The sequence below is a fragment of the Nyctibius grandis genome, chromosome 12 (assembly GCF_013368605.1).
Source record: "Nyctibius grandis isolate bNycGra1 chromosome 12, bNycGra1.pri, whole genome shotgun sequence".
NCBI classification, from domain to species: Eukaryota; Metazoa; Chordata; class Aves; order Nyctibiiformes; family Nyctibiidae; genus Nyctibius; species Nyctibius grandis.
Window position 1 is genome coordinate 2,631,164 of NC_090669.1, and position 16,281 is coordinate 2,647,444.

General features: G+C 55.8%; 1 protein-coding gene and 1 non-coding gene across 2 annotated transcripts in view; both read left to right on the plus strand.

The window, feature by feature from the left end:
- Positions 1 to 16,281, plus strand: part of VAC14 (VAC14 component of PIKFYVE complex) — a 63,255-nt gene that overhangs the window by 12,182 nt on the left and 34,792 nt on the right. Inside the window, exons 10-12 of the mRNA XM_068411191.1 lie at positions 2,332 to 2,392; positions 9,685 to 9,829; positions 10,134 to 10,199. Coding sequence (XP_068267292.1) covers positions 2,332 to 2,392; positions 9,685 to 9,829; positions 10,134 to 10,199 — 272 coding nt within the window. The remainder of the gene's footprint in view (positions 1 to 2,331; positions 2,393 to 9,684; positions 9,830 to 10,133; positions 10,200 to 16,281) is intronic.
- Positions 763 to 833, plus strand: TRNAG-GCC (transfer RNA glycine (anticodon GCC)). The gene has a single exon. It is a non-coding gene; the product is annotated as a tRNA-Gly (tRNA).

The window sequence follows — 16,281 nt, forward strand, 5'->3', positions numbered from 1 at the left end:
CGGCCTGGAGCCCCAGCAGTGCTGTCGTGCTGCGTTCCCTGGTGAGCATTCCCATCCCCTCACCACGCTTCACTTCAACTTAGTCATTAAATTGACCTGAAAAAGATCATTTATAGTTAAATGTTTAGTGTCTGCTGCATGACATGGGGAGAGAATAGTCCAGTGTCCTGCAGTGACTGGTTTGGGAGGAGCTATGATCACCCAAAGGAGAGCTGGGAGAGCTGTGTTAGTCCTGGAGAGCATCAACATGTGTGTGGAGGATGTCTGTGTTGGGGAAGGGTAGAGGACTGAAAGGAGAATTTTGAGTCCTGTCCAACCATCCCGTGGGTATTGTCCCTGTCCTAAAATCTCCAGAACACAAAAAGCAAAAAGTTGCAAACGTGATGGGCGGAAACTAAACAGAGAGGGAGCCGGTGGGCTGATGCCTGAGCACAGCAGTGCCTTTAGCCTTCCAGCATCCCTGACGCTGTTGTCCTGGGATGATTCGATGCTACTTGTGGCACGTCTTTGTTGTCCAGGCATGTGCAATCTGTGTGACGTTTAAATCCCGTGGGCTAATCCGTTTTATCCTCCCGGGGCTGCACGTTCAGCCCAAGCACTTTTCTGCCCTGCGTCCTCAAATGGCTTCTGGAAAATCCTGCCGTGAGAGGGTGGGGGTGAGAAGGCTGCAGGGTGTTATGGTGGGGCAGGAGGCAGGTGGCAGCGAGGGGGCAGGGAGCTGCGTGGGGCAGCAGCCAGGGCGCACAGGCTGCACTCAGGGCAGCATTGGTGGTTCAGTGGTAGAATTCTCGCCTGCCACGCGGGAGGCCCGGGTTCGATTCCCGGCCAATGCAGCAGCTCCTTTTGGGGATGTGTTGTGGCAAAGCAGCCAAACGTTTTCTTTTTTATTCCTTATTTGTCCCGAGAATACCTGCTTTTATTAAAATCTATTGCAGATGAGCTTTAAAACATCGACAGCAAGTTTAATTGTTTGAATCTCTACCCCTTTGGGGTTGGGTTGCACCTTGAAGCAGGCAGGGTCAGATGAACCTGCAATGCCTTTGAGTCACAAACTCTCAGCTCTGCTCCCTGGAGCACAGACTCCCAGCCTGGTTGGGGTGGGAAGGACCCTCTGGAGATCATCCAGCCCAACCCCTGCCAAAGCAGGGTCACCCAGAGCACGTTGCACAGGGTTGTGTCCAGGCAGGTTTGAATATCTCGAGAGCAGGAGACTCCCCACCCTCCCTGGGCAGCCTGTGCCCAGGCTCTGGCACCCTCCAAGTCAAGAAGTTTTCCCTCATATTCAGATGGAACTTCCCGTGTTTCAGTTTGTGCCCGTTGCCCCTTGTCCTGGTGCTGGGCACCACTGAGAAGAGTCTGGCCCCATCCCCTTGACACCCCCCCTAAGGTATCTGTAAGCATTGATAAGATCCCCCCTCAGTCTGCTCTTCTCCAGCTGAACAGCCCCAGCTCCCTCAGCCTCTCCTCGCAGCAGAGATGCTCCAGCCCTCTGACCATCTCCGTACCCCTCTGCTGGACTCTCTCCAGTAGCTCCTTGTCTGTCTTGAACTGGGGGGCCCAGAACTGGACACAGTTACTCCAGGTGTGGCCTCACCAGGGCCGTGTAGAGGGGGAGGAGAACCTCCCTCCACCTGTTGCCCACACTCTTCCTCACACACTGCAGGACATCATTGGCCTTCCTGGCCCCAAGGGCACATTGTTGGATGTGCTGATGTGGCAGTGCCACTCAGTGTGTGAGTAGAGGCAGTTGGCACAAGGGGGCACAAAGAGTCAAGTTCATCCTGTTGTGCTTTGTCACCGTGCTGGTAAGACCCAGTTTTAGCAAGGAGCAGAGGTTGGAAAACTGTTTGCGTCACTTGGCTTCCACATAGAGTCATGCTGGGGGAGAGCTGGCCAGGTGGAGAAGTCCTGGGTTGGATTCAGCCTTTCCTGTGCTTAAAGGGGTATCTCTAGGTGCTGAAATCTGGATGATGGAAGGCAGCTCTGCAGTTCTGAGCTCCTTCTTTAGGAGTGGTTGAAACCATCAGAAGGATATGTCTGGGTCTCTGTTACAGAGGAGGAGACCCAGTTTGGGTCAGAGGTCTGAAGCTGTGCAGCCTGCATTGTGCCGGGTGAGTGCAGCTTCATCCAGTACCTCTAGCAGTGGAGAAGAGCTTGACAAGGAGTGTAAAAAGCTCACTGCAGGCAGAAGGGATCCTCGGGGGTCCTGGACCCTCAAACGATGGCTGGTGATGTCTTTACAGAAGGTCATGCAGCTCTCCAGCCTCCCAGTCCTGCTCTCTGCCTTCTCTGCCATCCCGCTAACTGCAGCTCCTTTTTGTCTGCCCTCAGGCTCTCTGGATGCGTCTGGTGACTCCAACTTCAGCAACAGCAGTGTCTTCACAGTCACCAGGTAGGGTCTGTTCGTTGCTTCAGAGGGGCTTGAGAAGAAGGGAAGGCTTCTCGGAGTGCGGATGGATGCTGACAAAGCCGTGGGGAAGGATGGTCTGGGCTGGAAAGCAGTGACTCAGCATCCACCCCACTCCTGAGTCACAGCGGGGTGGATGACTGGGGATGCTCTAGGAGCTGACTGCTTCCCTCTGATGCATTTGTACCAAAATATCTTGATTTTATGGTACACTGAGGTGTTTGCCCCACCCAGGAGACCTTGCAAAGTCCCCCGGGGAGGTCTGGTTAGGCAGCGAGTGACTGTGCACTCGGAGTTCTGCACCTCACCTGTCTTCAAGCCCCCATGGCTGGGTACTCTGGCTAGAAGATAGGGTGAAGGTGGATGGTTGATGTCGTTATGGCTCTTCTAGCTTGGCCAAAATAGCAGGCATTTGGTTCCCTCCTGAGGAGGGAGGAGTGATGGTGGAGGAACAGTGGTGTGCTGGTCTGCCAGAGGTGCAGAGACCTCACAAGAAGGTGGCACGTGAACCGTCTGGGGCTGGCAGCAGAGCTTGGAGAGCTCTGGACTGCTGGGCATGGCAGCCCTCCGTGCTGCGGTCCTGGCAGCCCACCCCGCACGGTGCCGTGGGGCTGCGCCATCCAGCTCCAGCTGCTGGAGAGGCGAGGGGTTGGTCGCCCCCACAGAGAGCAGCTCTGTGTCCAGCACAATCTCTTCCTGATATCTCATCTAAATCATCCTGCAAATACCTTTCTTCCCATCCAGCTGTCTGTGAATCCAGGGACAAATCCCTCTGCTCTCATAACACCTCTTCCCTTTCCTCCTGCTGCCTGCAGCCCCTTTCCTCAGAGCTTGTGATTTCAACGCTTTTATTGTCTGATGTGTATATTTATTTGTTGTTGTGGTCCCCAAAATAGGACGTGTTACTCTAGCTGCATCCTACCAGCCAGGCTGACGCGTGACGCCCATTGTAACACGTCCCAGAGCAACGCAAGCGTCAGCTTTTCGGGTGGATGGTCTGTACCCTCCGTTCCTTTTTGGCGCTCCTGCAAAGCCCAGCACCCCCCGGTCTTAACGATGCCCTGAATTTTTTCCTCTCTTGAAAGTACGGTTCTCTTCATTTGTGCCTAGGTTTCATTTTATGGATGTTAAATGGTTTTCCTTGGCTGTCCTGTGATTGCTGCGTCCTGGCCCTGCTCAGCCCTTCAAGTTTAGGAGGTGCAGAAGAAAGTGTGCGTAGGATTGATATTGGGAAGGGGAAGGCATTAAATCAGGAGGACAAGTGATAACTGAGTCTGTGTGCTGAGGAGCTTGCACCTGGGGGGAGAGCGAGTGAGGACCAAAGGGGGACAGAAGCAGGGAGAGCTGGAGTGACTTGGTCCCAGTGTCACCAAGAGCCAGGAGGAGAACGGCTGCCCAAGCTGAAGTGATCTGCTGGATCCCCAAGTGCTGGAGAAAACCACCTGGGATAGTGGGCAAGACCCTTCATGTCTCCAAGAGACCTGGCTTTACAGAAGGACTTGTTCCTGGGCCCTCCTAAGTCCTTTCAAACAGGAGACGCCAGGTTTTATCATGGGATTTACCTGCCCTGAAGCCTCTTTGCCCATCCTGTGTGACAACTCCACTGCCGCAGTGTCAGGACCTGGAAGGTTTTCTATGGGACACCCATTGTGGGGGACCGGTATGGGGTTGAGGGGTGCAACAGGAGCCCTGGGCATCTGCCTGGAGCTCCTTGTATTGCTCAGGCTGCACAGGAGGAAGGTGAGAGCTGGCACCCGTACGTTGGAGCCGTGGTTCCCACCAGGGAGCGGGCAGTGCCTGCACGCTGAATGCCCACTGGGTGTCAAGCCAGGACTGCGGGAAACCGCTGCGTTGCTTCAAAAGGCAGGCGAGCCTGCAAGCGGGGGAAGTTGCAGCTGCCTTTTAAGATGAAGTCACTCTTTGCTTGTGCTTTATGTCCGTTCCCCGGCCCTGTCTCCCCCAGTATCCCCTGGCGAGCGAGTGATGGAGCATGGCCGGGTGCCAGGCATCCGGCTCTCACGCCCCCTTCTCCTGCCCTCCCCGTGCCGACGTCTGCAGAGGGGACGAAAGGAGGAGGACCTTGGTCAGCAGGGGCGGAGGAGCTCTGCAGAGGGACGTCTTCCATGAAGATGCCATCCAAGAAGACGACGAGGGCTGAATGCTCGATAGATGGATGCTGGGCACGTTCCTATGGCCACAAACTGACACGCACACACCTCCCTGCTCCTAAAACACACTGTTGAGGATTCAAAATGCTGCCAGGGTAGTTGCCAGCTTCCTGGTGGCATTCGCTAGGAAATGGGGACCGTGTCTGTGCTGAGACAGGAACCAGCTCCCAGGAGAGCCCGGCTGTGCAGGGCTGGAGGGGCTGCGGGGCTCCCCGTGCAGGTGGGGGTCCCCGCTTCCAGCTTCTGCAAAAACCGTCGTTGGAAGCAGAGCAGAACCGTGTGTGAGACGCGCTGGGTCCTTCCTGTGGCCTTGCTGACCCCGCCGGTGCGAGCCCAGCTCGGGAAGGGGAGGTGGAAGCGCGGCTGCTGGAGCACAGCCCGGCTTCCTTCCGTCGGTCGGGGCTGCCGCGGGAGGAGATGCAGGCGTCTGTCCTGCGCCGCTGGGCCAAACCAACTGGAAAGCGCCTTGTAGGCTCTTGTAACTGCGTTGGTGTTTCAATATGAGACCTGGAGGGTTTGAGATGACTTCCTAACCGTGCTGGTGGGCAGATGGTCGGGGACGGCTGGCAAGCGGTCAGCGGGGCTGCCTGGGTTAGACATGGCAGTTGGACAAGGGTGATGGGACCGTGGTCACTCACCAAACTAGATGAGGGCCAAGGGGGCTGCAGAAGAGCCTTAGTGGTCCTTCCTGATGCAAGGAAGGCTTCTTGGTTTAGGTGGTTTGTTTGGGTAACACATGGACACGTAAAGCTGCTTGTTGCTCAGCAGAAAGGGCAAACGGGTGCCACGTGGCTCGAGTGCCCAAGGCTGTGTTTAAATCAGACATTTAAACATGGTGGTTAGGGCTTAGTACGAAGCTTAAATTGTTGCTGCTTGTCTCGTGCTGGAAGTCACCGTAGCCTCGTGCCCAGAGCCCGGCATGCCTTGTGGGTGCAGCCGGTGGAGCTGGGGAGCTCATCGGGGTGATGAATGCTTGGGTGGAGGGGAGGGATGGTGCTGGGTGCCCTGCAGCACCCAGAGGATGGTTGGCTGAAGGCAGCATGGTGGCTTGCTTTGAGCTCATGCACCAAGCCTGCCTTGGAGTCCCATTCTCCAGCAGCTTGTCTGGTGGGGTCTGCCTTGCTGCAGCTTTCAGGGCCAGGGTGTCCTCTCAAGGAGTCTCCTCCTGGCCCTGCTCTCCAGTGCAGAGCGAGGAGATGGGTCCCCTTCACTGTTCCCACAGCGCCATTGGGTGGATGAGCTGGAGGGGGACCTCGGGCACGCTGCCGAGCCCTTGTCGTGGTGATCTGCAGCGTGTTGGACTGGATGCCTCTGCCTAGACCTTGCCCTCGTCGCTTCACTGGGAGAGCAGCTCGTGCTGGTGCTGCAGGCACTTCCAGTCCTTGGAAACCGCAGCGGGCAGGAGGAAGCCAAGAGCGCCCAAACGAGAGCGATGGAGGACGAGAACATGACAGCTTGTGGGACCGATAGCAGAAAGGAGCTATTTACCCCCTGGCCGCTGGCTCAAGCTGGTTGAGCAGCCCAGCTGCCAGCCTGGATGGGAGCTGCCCTTGTGACTTGGACCACAATGAAAGAACCTGGATATTTCCACCCTTGGCAAGGCCGCTTAAAGGCTAGAGCCTGGCCTAGACCTTAACCTTGTCTGAAAATGGGGTCAGGAAAGCAGCTGGGCCGGGCAGGAGGCCAGGAGGGAGATGACAGCTCAGGCATTGGCAGAGAGAAGGCGACTGCTGAGGAGAGGGATGGCAGGAGCCCTTGAGGAAAGGGGGGAAAGGAGAAAATGAATCAATGAGGGCCACGGAGCGAAAAACATCGCTGTGGGTTGAACGCCGTGGGAAAGCGAGCTCCGTTCCCGTGCTGGAGGGTGCTTCTGAGATGGGGGGACGTGCTGGGGGTGGGTCTCCTGCCCCACCACTCCGCTTGAGCAAAGGGTACCAGTATCCCGAGGTGAGAGCCTGGTACAGCCCCCGTCATCGCTCTCCATCACTGGCAAACCACGGAGGCGGTGCCAGGGAGAAGAATCTGGGGTAGTGGGTTAGGTGGAAGCGATTGCATCTGACATCTGCCCGGCCACAGATGCCGTGGCAGGCCCGGAGGATCGCGTTAACCCCGTGCCATCACGGCTGCTCCCGCCCCGCGCTGCCTGGGGATTAGGAGAGCCGGGGCAAGCTGCGAGCCCGCTGTGGAGCTGCAGCCGCGGCAGCGTTCACCGTGCTGCCCCGGGAAAGGCAGCAGCCCTCGGGAATCTGGTGCCGCTCCACCTCTGAGGCAGAGGAGCATGGTCGGTGGGAGATTTTTGCCCCAATTTCACGTGTTCATCAAACCTCTGGCCTTTCAGGATGGTTTTGTGCTGAGTAAATGAGGTGCTTCTCTGCCGGCAACCCCCCTCAAAGGGTTATCTCGGCAGATGCGGGGAGAGGGTGGCCAGCGAGGAGCTTTGCCCGGCCGCCATCCCAGAGCCGCAGGGCGGTGGTACGTGGCGTGGCCGGGGTCTGGCTGGCTCGAGGTGAGCCTGGCGCTGCCGCCCACTTCGCAGGGTCAGCCCAGGTGGGTTTAGGCTCAAGCCACCCAGGGTCTGCCCACCGCCCGCTCCCTCACTGGGAAGGGGTTTTTCACGACTGATTTTGGTACAAGCCGGGCTGGAAATGGCCTGTTGCGGTGCTGGCAGCAGTCCAGCGCCCTCCCCTAACGATGCCGCCCCATGTCCTCCCCTCCTGCCTCGCAGCAGCGCGGAGCTGGTGGACGTGACAGTGTCGAGGCCACCTCCGAACCGGCCGACTTCACGCGCCGCTTCTCCATGCCGTCCTTTCAGCTGCTTCCCTCTGAAAACACGCAATGCCCTGGGGGGTTTTTCTCCATCCATTTTTTGCTGTGGAGGTGTCATTGGGTCAAGGATTCAGCTCTGGGGGGGGCCCAACAGAAGGACACGGAGCTGTTGGAACGAGTCCAGAGGAGGCCACGAAGATGCTCAGAGGGCTGGAGCACCTCTGCTGTGGAGACAGGCTGAGAGAGCTGGGGCTGTTCAGCCTGGAGAAGAGAAGGCTCCGGGGAGACCTTCTTAGCACCTTCCAGTGCCTGAATGGGCTACAGGAAAGCTGGAGAGGGGCTTTTGACAAGGGCATGGAGTGATAGGACGAGGGGAAACAGTTTTAAACTGAAAGAGGGGAGATTGAGATGAGATCTGAGGAAGAAATTCTTTGCTGTGAGGGTGGTGAGACCCTGGCCCAGGTTGCCCAGAGAAGCTGTGGCTGCCCCCTCCCTGGCAGTGTTCAAGGCCAGGTTGGATGGGGCTTGGAGCAACCTGGTCTGGTGGAAGGTGTCCCTGCCCGTGGCAGGGGGTTGGAACTAGATGGGCTTTAAGGTGCCTTCCGACCCAAACCAGTCTGTGATTCTATGATTCGTGCTCCTCTTCCATGGGGAGCCCCGTGCCGGGTGGGTGGCAGGCTGCGCTGCTGTGGTGGGAGCTGGTTTTGTAGGAAAACCAGATATGGGGCTTGTTCAGGCTGCCTGACATCACCTGGGGTGCTGCTCCCTTGGACATCCCCTCTACCAAACACCCCGTGCTCCAAGTCCCTCCTTCCCCTCGGTTCTGCACGTCTGAGCGTTCGGCCCTCAGCGGGTGTTTGCAACATCAAAGCGAAACTGAGTCCAACTGGAAACGCGATTTGCAGACCCCGGCATCTGTTAGGTGAGGCGGATCGAGCACTCAGATATCTGCAGGGCCGTGAGGGGCTGCAGCCTCCTCCTGTCGCCCTTGCAACGTGCGTCCTGGGGAAGATCAAACCCTATTAAGCCGTAGCTCTGCTTGCGAATTATACCCCGAGAAATCTGCCCCTTAGGATTTCTTATCAAACAAGATGCAGAGCAGCTCTGCATGTGCTAGAAGAATCGGCGAGAGTCTGGTCCAGACTTGAATAATTCAGTAGGTTGGGTAGGACAGGAGTGACTTAGCTCCTCAGTGCAGCTACCTCTTGGAGATCTGCCCCAACCATCTCTCCTTAACCTAGTCTCCTGCGACAGATATTTCCCACATCCTTGCTGTTGAGGAAGTGGGAAACCATCAGGTAGACTTCAGGATCACAAACAGGACAAAAAAATGCCGTAACATGACCTCTTCTGCGTTGGAGTCTGCTGGCCCAGAGCAGGTCCCAACTATCTGGGAAAAAAATGGGGAGTTTCACCATAGTAAGAGCTAAGGGTCTGCAGGCTGTCGGTGTTATAACAGAGGCAATGTCGTGGTGAATTAAGGGAGTTGTTTGCTTTCATCCCTGGTTGATGACCAAGAGTTGTCCTCATCTTTTGGGATGGCTTTTGGGAAACCAGATGATGTTCTCAAGGCAGCCTTGTAGCAAAGAGCTGCATCCCAAAATCCCTGCCAGCCAGGGCACCACCTGCAGTCCTCAGCACGAGTCCACTGGGACTAGCAGAAACTGGCTGTCCTCACCTGGTTGGGTGGCCCCAGCTAGTGGAGTTTGAGGACACATGGGTTGATGTTCTCTGAAGATGTTTGAGCTGGTCAAACCTGAGTTGGATTTTGAGTGTGTTTTATGGATCTCTAGTCTTTGAACCCCAAACCTGCTGACTGCAACACAGACCAGTTTCTCAACACAGCCATGGTACTGGATTCATCTAGTGTATGTGTCTTGTCACGCGTAGGCACCAGCTGTTTTGGGAAGGTGGTAAACCTTGATGCCTGGAAGATTTCTGTTGTTTCCAAAGCAAGTTTTTGGTGTGTTGCTGTGTCTCTCGTTGTGCTTTCCCATCTCCTAATGCCAGTCAGAAGCTACCTATGCCACGTGGGCAAACCTGGCTATGCCCAGCCATGACCCTGCAGGCTTGCAAGCCTGGAGCTTGCTTCCTGGCTGTCACGACTCTTGAAGACATCAGCACAGTTGTTGGGTCCACCATGAGCAGATCTGGATGCAGAGAATAAAAAACATGGGTGGCCAAGCTGAGCAGGGCAGGAGCAGGCCAAGGAGACAGCTGAGGTTTCTTAAGGTTTGAGCTGAGATATTTGATGCAGCCTCTGCTGTGTTGTAGACCTCCCCGCTGTGGGAGGAGTGAGCTGGACATTACAGCACTGAACCAGCCTCTCTCCTTTCTGTGCAGCTCCGAGAGGATCCAGGTGACCCTGAACCTGGATGGAATAGTTCAGGTGCTGGACTGCCACCTTCATGACACGTCCATTGGGATGATGACCAGAATTGCAGTCCTGAAATGGCTTTACCACTTGTACATCAAGACTCCTCGTAAGGTAGGTGAGGGGCTCGGCATGTGAGCCTACTGCTTCCTCCATGGGACTGAGCTTGTCCGCTCCGAGCCTGCTTGTTTGTTTGAGTTGGCTGTAATTATCTTGGTGGCATTGCAACCAAGTGTCCACCTGCCTTTTCTGAGAAGGCTTTGGCTGCTGGATAGCCGGTAGCTGAAGGAAGAAGAGCTCTTCAGCTCAGATGGAAAATGCTGGTGAAGCTTTCAGCAGCCTCCCCCGGGACGAGGGGTCCTGTGGCCAGGGGTGACCAGGCCTGTAGGACTGATGCTGTCCGTCTTTCTGGTTCTAGATGTTCCGACACACCGACAGCCTCTTCCCCATCTTGCTGCGGACCCTCTCAGACGAGTCAGATGAGGTAAGTGCTGCAGAAGTCCTCCTGAAAGCTTACTGTCTCCACATCTAGCTGGGCTTTGGGTTTTTGGGGTTGAGCCGAGGGATTTTGTGAGGCTTGGCCAGTGTTGGTACTGGGGAGTTTAACCCTGTTGGGTAAACTGAAGAAGATCCAATGCGGAGCCAGGAGGCAGCTGCCTGGCTGAAAGCCCTGTTGTCTCGGTTAGGCGGGTGTGTTTGGGACCCTCTGTGTATACCCTGTTCTCCATCTCTAAGAATTGATCCTTCAAAGCCACCTCCTAAAAATCCTTTTTGCCTGCCTGGGAAGACAGCTGGGGCGTCAGGTCCCAGAGCTGATGCCTTTCCCATGGGGCTGGGTCGTGGTCAGATCCTGGGTGAGCTGCGTCCAGCTCTGGGGCCCCCAACCTAAGAAGGACATGGGGCTGTTGGAGTGAGTCCAGAGGAGGCCACGAAGATGCTCAGAGGGCTGGAGCACCTCTGCTATGGAGACAGGCTGAGGGAGTTGGGGCTGGAGAAGAGAAGGCTCCGGGGAGACCTTCTAGCACCTTCCAGTGCCTGAATGGGCTACAGGAAAGCTGGAGAGGGGATTTTGACAAGGGCATGGAGTGACAGGACGAGGGGGAATGGTTTTAAACTGAAAGAGGGGAGATTGAGATGAGATCTGAGGAAGAAATTCTTTGCTGTGAGGGTGGTGAGACCCTTGCCCAGGTTGCCCAGAGAAGCTGTGGCTGCCCCCTCCCTGGCAGTGTTCAAGGCCAGGCTGGATGGGGCTTGGAGCAACCTGGTCTGGTGGAAGGTGTCCCTGCCTGTGGCAGGGGGGTGGGACTGGATGATCTTTAAGGTCCCTTCCAGCCCAAACCAGTCTGTGGTTCTATGACTTGCGAGGGGAAGCGGCTGCTGGGCCGTTTTCCATAGCCTGCTGCTGATGCAAACCTTTCCCAAAGAGTCCCCGAGCACACATCTGCCTCTGCGACGCTCCAGAACGCCTGCGCCTCACAGATAGTCTCTCCAGCTTGGCAGGAGCTCGCGGTGAGTCATGTTGCAATTACACTGCTTATTAATATTGGAAAAAAAAAAAAAGCAGTGAAGAAAGGACCCTGGTGATGCATTTCCTCCATGTGACATAACTGGGAATGGCTCAAAAGTCATTTTAAGCTGATTTATTTAATCCTGTCTTCTATTTATTTAAATGGAGAGTTGGGGGTTTTTTTTAAGGAAATCCATAGACGAGTCAATCCATTAAGCACCACTGCTCAGCTGGCTCCCAACCAGATTTGCTGCTCTCTGCAGAGGAAATAGAAACGACCGAAATAGTAGGGGGGATTTTTTTGAGCTGGGCGTTTTGGGGAGTGGTGAGGACAGCTGGAGCTGGTGAACCTGCAGGGTCAATGCCTGTTGGGAAAGGGGACGCGGAGTGGTCTCTTAGCCACTGCTCCCTGCTCAGTATGGTGTTTGTACGCACCTTCGCGTGGTCCTGGAGCACATCGGGATGCCCAGAAGCTCTTGGCTAACGGGCTGGGGACCACTGTGAGGTCCTGTGTGAGCTAACCCATCACCTCTCTGATGAGGAAACATCTCCCTCCCCTTCCCAGGTAGGGCTCCGCACGTTGTGTGGTGTAGCACAAGGTGTGCACACATCTTCAGGGGGGTTTTTTTGCTGCCTTCAGCCTGCGATGCTGCCGGTACCATCTTTCTTCCCAGAGAGGTTGAACATCCCTTCACAGTGCCTGTTCCCCTGGCCCCCGTGCACGGTTTGGAGGCTAGCTATCGCTCTCCTGATGCGCCCTGAAGCTGTCCTGGAGCAGTTTGTTTCTCTCTAGCTCATCACCAAAGGAGAATCTGGCTTTGGAGGGTCAGTGCTAGTCAGGGCTTTGCATCAAAGACCTTATTTTTAAGGTCTGGTCTTCTGAGCTGCTCCGAGTCTCTCTGTGCCCTTGCCATAACTAATCAAGCCCAAAGCAAGGGGAGGCTTGTGCTGGATGGAGCCCGATCCGTGCCCTTTAGGTCGTCACGCCTGGTTTTTATCGTTCAAGTAGCACAAGGTGTTGCACCACCTCCACCGTGCTGAACAGGGGCCAGTGTCTTATGATGGCATCTGCAGCGTCCTGAGTCATCTCTGCCTCCTCTCCCGTCCCCCTTCCTACCCAGTTCTCCTGCGCCAGTAGAGAAGTGGTCAGGAGACCTAGTTAAGATTCAGGAAGGCAGGAGGAGCAGTTGGAGTGGAGCTGAAGCAAGCAGTTCCCTTTGATATGTAGACAAGCCCAGGATCCAGGAGTCCTGGCTGTCAGATGCCGAACTGCTGCACTGCGTCACCTCGTGCTGGTTCCCATGCTTCCCTGGCAGGGAGATGCTCCGTCCCACCTTTGAAGGCAAGCTTTAAAAGCCCTGGTTAAAATTTGATGTGCTTAAAAACTTCCTTACAGCTCCAAGACTCTCAGGGTGCTGCTGGGAGCGGGCTTTTTCTGCACGAGCTGCTCCTTTCGTCGGTGCGAGTCCCTCAGCACTGACTACCTGGTTGAAGAATTGATGTTAGAAAAGGTGACAAGCCAAAGCCCAACTGCTCTTTGAGAGCAGCGGGTTGGACCTTTCCCCCCTCGGGTTAATAGCACCACCGCTGGGAAGAAGAGCTGTTCTTTTAAACTGGAAGAAAGGAGCTTGAGATGAGATCTGAGGAAGAAATTCTTTGCTGTGAGGGTGGTGAGAAGGTTGCCCAGAGAAGCTGTGGCTGTCCCCTCCCAGTGTTCAAGGCCAGGCTGGATGGGGCTTGGAGCAACCTGGTCTGGTGGAAGATGTTCCTGCTTGTGGCAGGGGGTTGAGACTAGATGGGCTTTAAGGTCCCTTCCAGCCCAAACCGTTCTGTGATTCTGTGATTCTTTGGGTTATGGCCCTCTGCAAGCTCCTGGTGCAGAGGCAGCTGCTGGTGGAGCTGTTCAGGTCCCTGGGTCCTTCCCAGCTGGGCTGGGTTCAGGTGGACACAACAGGCGGTGAGGGCATCTCTGAGAAAGCCGTGAAGCGGTGACGCTGCTGGGTTTCTTTCTTTGCTTTGTTTTCCTTTCTCCGGCTCCAAAATGGGGTTGTTTCTTTACGGCCGAACGTGTTCCTGTTTGCTTATCTGCTCCTCTCGATCTCGCTGGGGGTTGGAAGTTGTGCTGGGACTTTTGTCTGACTCATGCAGGAATGACGCATGAGGTGGAGCTGGTGTCTGATGTGAAGCAGGATAGACTCCAGCTGCCTCTCAGCTCTGCTACCGTGAAAACCTACCTGCGTTCGTGCAGTGGCCAGGCAAGGCTTTGAATACAGTGAGAGCTGTATCTTGTAGTAAGGGCCCCTCACTACAAGAAAGACCTTGAGGTGCTGGAGCAAGTCCAGAGAAGGGCAACGGAGCTGTTGAAGGGTCTGGAGCACAAGTGTGATGAGGAGCGGCTGAGGGACCTGGGGGGGTTTAGTGTGGAGAAAAGGAGGCTGAGGGGAGACCTTCTCGCTCTCTACAACTGCCTGAAAGGAGGGTGTAGCAAGGGGGGGGTCGGTCTCTTCTCCCAGGTAACAAGTGACAGGACGAGAGGAAACGGCCTCAAGTTGTGCCAGGGGAGGTTTAGGTTGGAGATCAGGGACAATTTCTTCATGGAAAGGGTTGTCAAGCACTGGAACAGGCTGCCCAGGGCAGTGGTGGAGTCCCCGTCCCTGGAGGGATTTAAAAGCCGTGTAGATGTGGTGCTGAGGGCCATGGGTTAGTGGTGGCCTTGGCAGTGCTGGGTTAATGGTCAATGATCCTTTCCAACCACAACGATTCTAAGGGTCTATGAGAAGATCTGAATGGTTTCTTAGCTTGCTGTTTGCAGCTGTATCTCCTAGAGCATCCTTCAGAAGTCTGCTTCTGGCACTAGACAAGGGTTGGTCCCCTTCCCTAGAGAGGGTTAGCTGAGCCTGGGCTACCTCTGCCTGTTCAGGTTGTGATGGACTTGAATGTCTCCATGACCTTCAAGCCAACCTCTCCATGACCTTCAAGCCAACTTCTCTATGACAAGCTTGAAACATTTTGCCATTCTCTTGGGTTTCCAGTATTAAACTAGGAGAAGAGAGAATCCCAGGTATGGTGGTATACTGGTATTCATCTCTCTCCTTTGCTGTTAACTCCTACAACCCTCCTGTGTGTCCTGCTGCAGCACCGCAGGGTTTCCAAGCCCAGGGCTCTGCCCTGCTCTCCGAGCTGTGCTGTCGCACTAAATCCTAGCAAACTTCTCCCATCGTGCCCGATTCCCAGTACAATGAAGCCGAACAAAAGCTTGTGCCAAAGCGAATAGCTGTCTTAGCACGGTTTGGTTTGGAGCTTTGCTCTGTTGGTTTTAGAGCCATTGTGCTCCAGCTCCCAGCCTTTAATTCGCCACGGCCGAAATATTGTGACCTCGTGCAAAGCAGAGGGTGGAAACTAAAGACTGCAAAGAGGAGAGCTCTAATGTACGTGTGCTTGGCTTTTAATTTAATTTTTTTGGTGGTAAAGCTTCTCTGGAGAGAGACTCGGAGCTACAAGGTACCGAAGCAGGGAGGCTGCTTGTTTTCGAGGGATATAATTTCCGTTGGATGGTGGAAAGTGTGGTCAGCCCAGCTTGCCGCACGTGGAAGCAGCCCCTAAGCAGACGTCTGAAAGCAGGGTGGGGTGATGCTTTCTGCAGGGACTCGAGGCGATGCGAGGGCACTGGGTTGAAAGACAATCTCTGCGCTGCGTCGTGCAGGAATGGGAGGTTTCTTGGGGCGAGTGTGATCCACAGGCAGCTTCTTGGCTCAGTACCAGTTCCAGACCACAATTGCATGGCTGGTGTATACGTATCATAGAATCACAGACTGGTTGGGGTTGGAAGGGACCTTAAAGCCCATCCAGTCCCAACCCCCTGCCATGGGCAGGGACACCTTCCACCAGACCAGGTTGCTCCGAGCCCCATCCAACCTGGCCTTGAACACTGCCAGGGAGGGGGCAGCCACAGCTTCTCTGGGCAACCTGGGCCAGGGTCTCACCACCCTCACAGCAAAGAATTTCTTCCTCAGATCTCATCTCAATCTCCCCTCTTTCAGTTTAAAACCGTTCCCCCTCGTCCTGTCACTCCATGCCCTTGTCAAAATCCCCTCTCCCGCTTTCCTGTAGCCCCTTCAGGCACTGGAAGGTGCTAGAAGGTCTCCCTGGAGCCTTCTCTCCTCCAGGCTGAACAGCCCCAGCTCTCTCAGCCTGTCTCCAGAGCAGAGGTGCTCCAGCCCTCTGAGCATCTTCGTGGTCTCCTCTGGACCTGCTCCATATACAGTTTATACGTATGCTGAACATATATCACTGGTGGTAAACTGGCAGTCTGGGCTCAAGACGGTTTCCAGAAGGCGCTTGCAGTGCTCCCAGGTTAAACCATGGATGGAATCATGGAGCAGACTAAAACCATAGGAAACCCGTCTGCTGTGGAGGTGCAGGCAGCCCCCGTGCCGGGGAACTGGCTCGGGGTGGTCCAGGGTGGGCTGGAGGTGTAGGGTGTGGGATTTGGTGAGCTTGGCTGGGGGTGCCTGGCTCCCTGGGGTGCGGAGGGAGGTGCTGGGTGGGAGACAGGGTAGCAAGTAAAAGCAACCTTTGGCCCTGTCCTAAGCGCTGGGACTCTGGGTGCTGACTTGGGTTGGAGGTGTTCAGCCCCTCGCAGCATGGCCTGCAGGGATGCTCTGGGGCAGCTCCAGCCCCGTCCCACGGGCTGGACCTGTCCTGCCTCCTTCCCTTCCCTCTAAGGCATGAAGAAATACCCCGTTGGCATCCCACCCTGCAGCTGGCATCAGGTGGCAGTGCCTGTTATGTGCCAGCGCTGTGCTCCTGCCGCGCGCCCGCAACAGGGACGAACGGGGGGTTTGCAAAAGGACGGGGAGCTTTCAGGTCACGGCTTGGGTGTAGGTGCTTCTGGCCCTATTACCAAGTGACCCCCCCACTGCCTGCTGTGTTTGGTGATGCTGGAGCGTGTGTTAGCCCGACCCTACAGGATTTGTCCTGGGGAGGAGAGGGGAAGCCCTCAGCCCCACGCTGCTCCCCATCCCCTCCCTGCCACAGGCTCAAACCCGGTGGCTGTAAA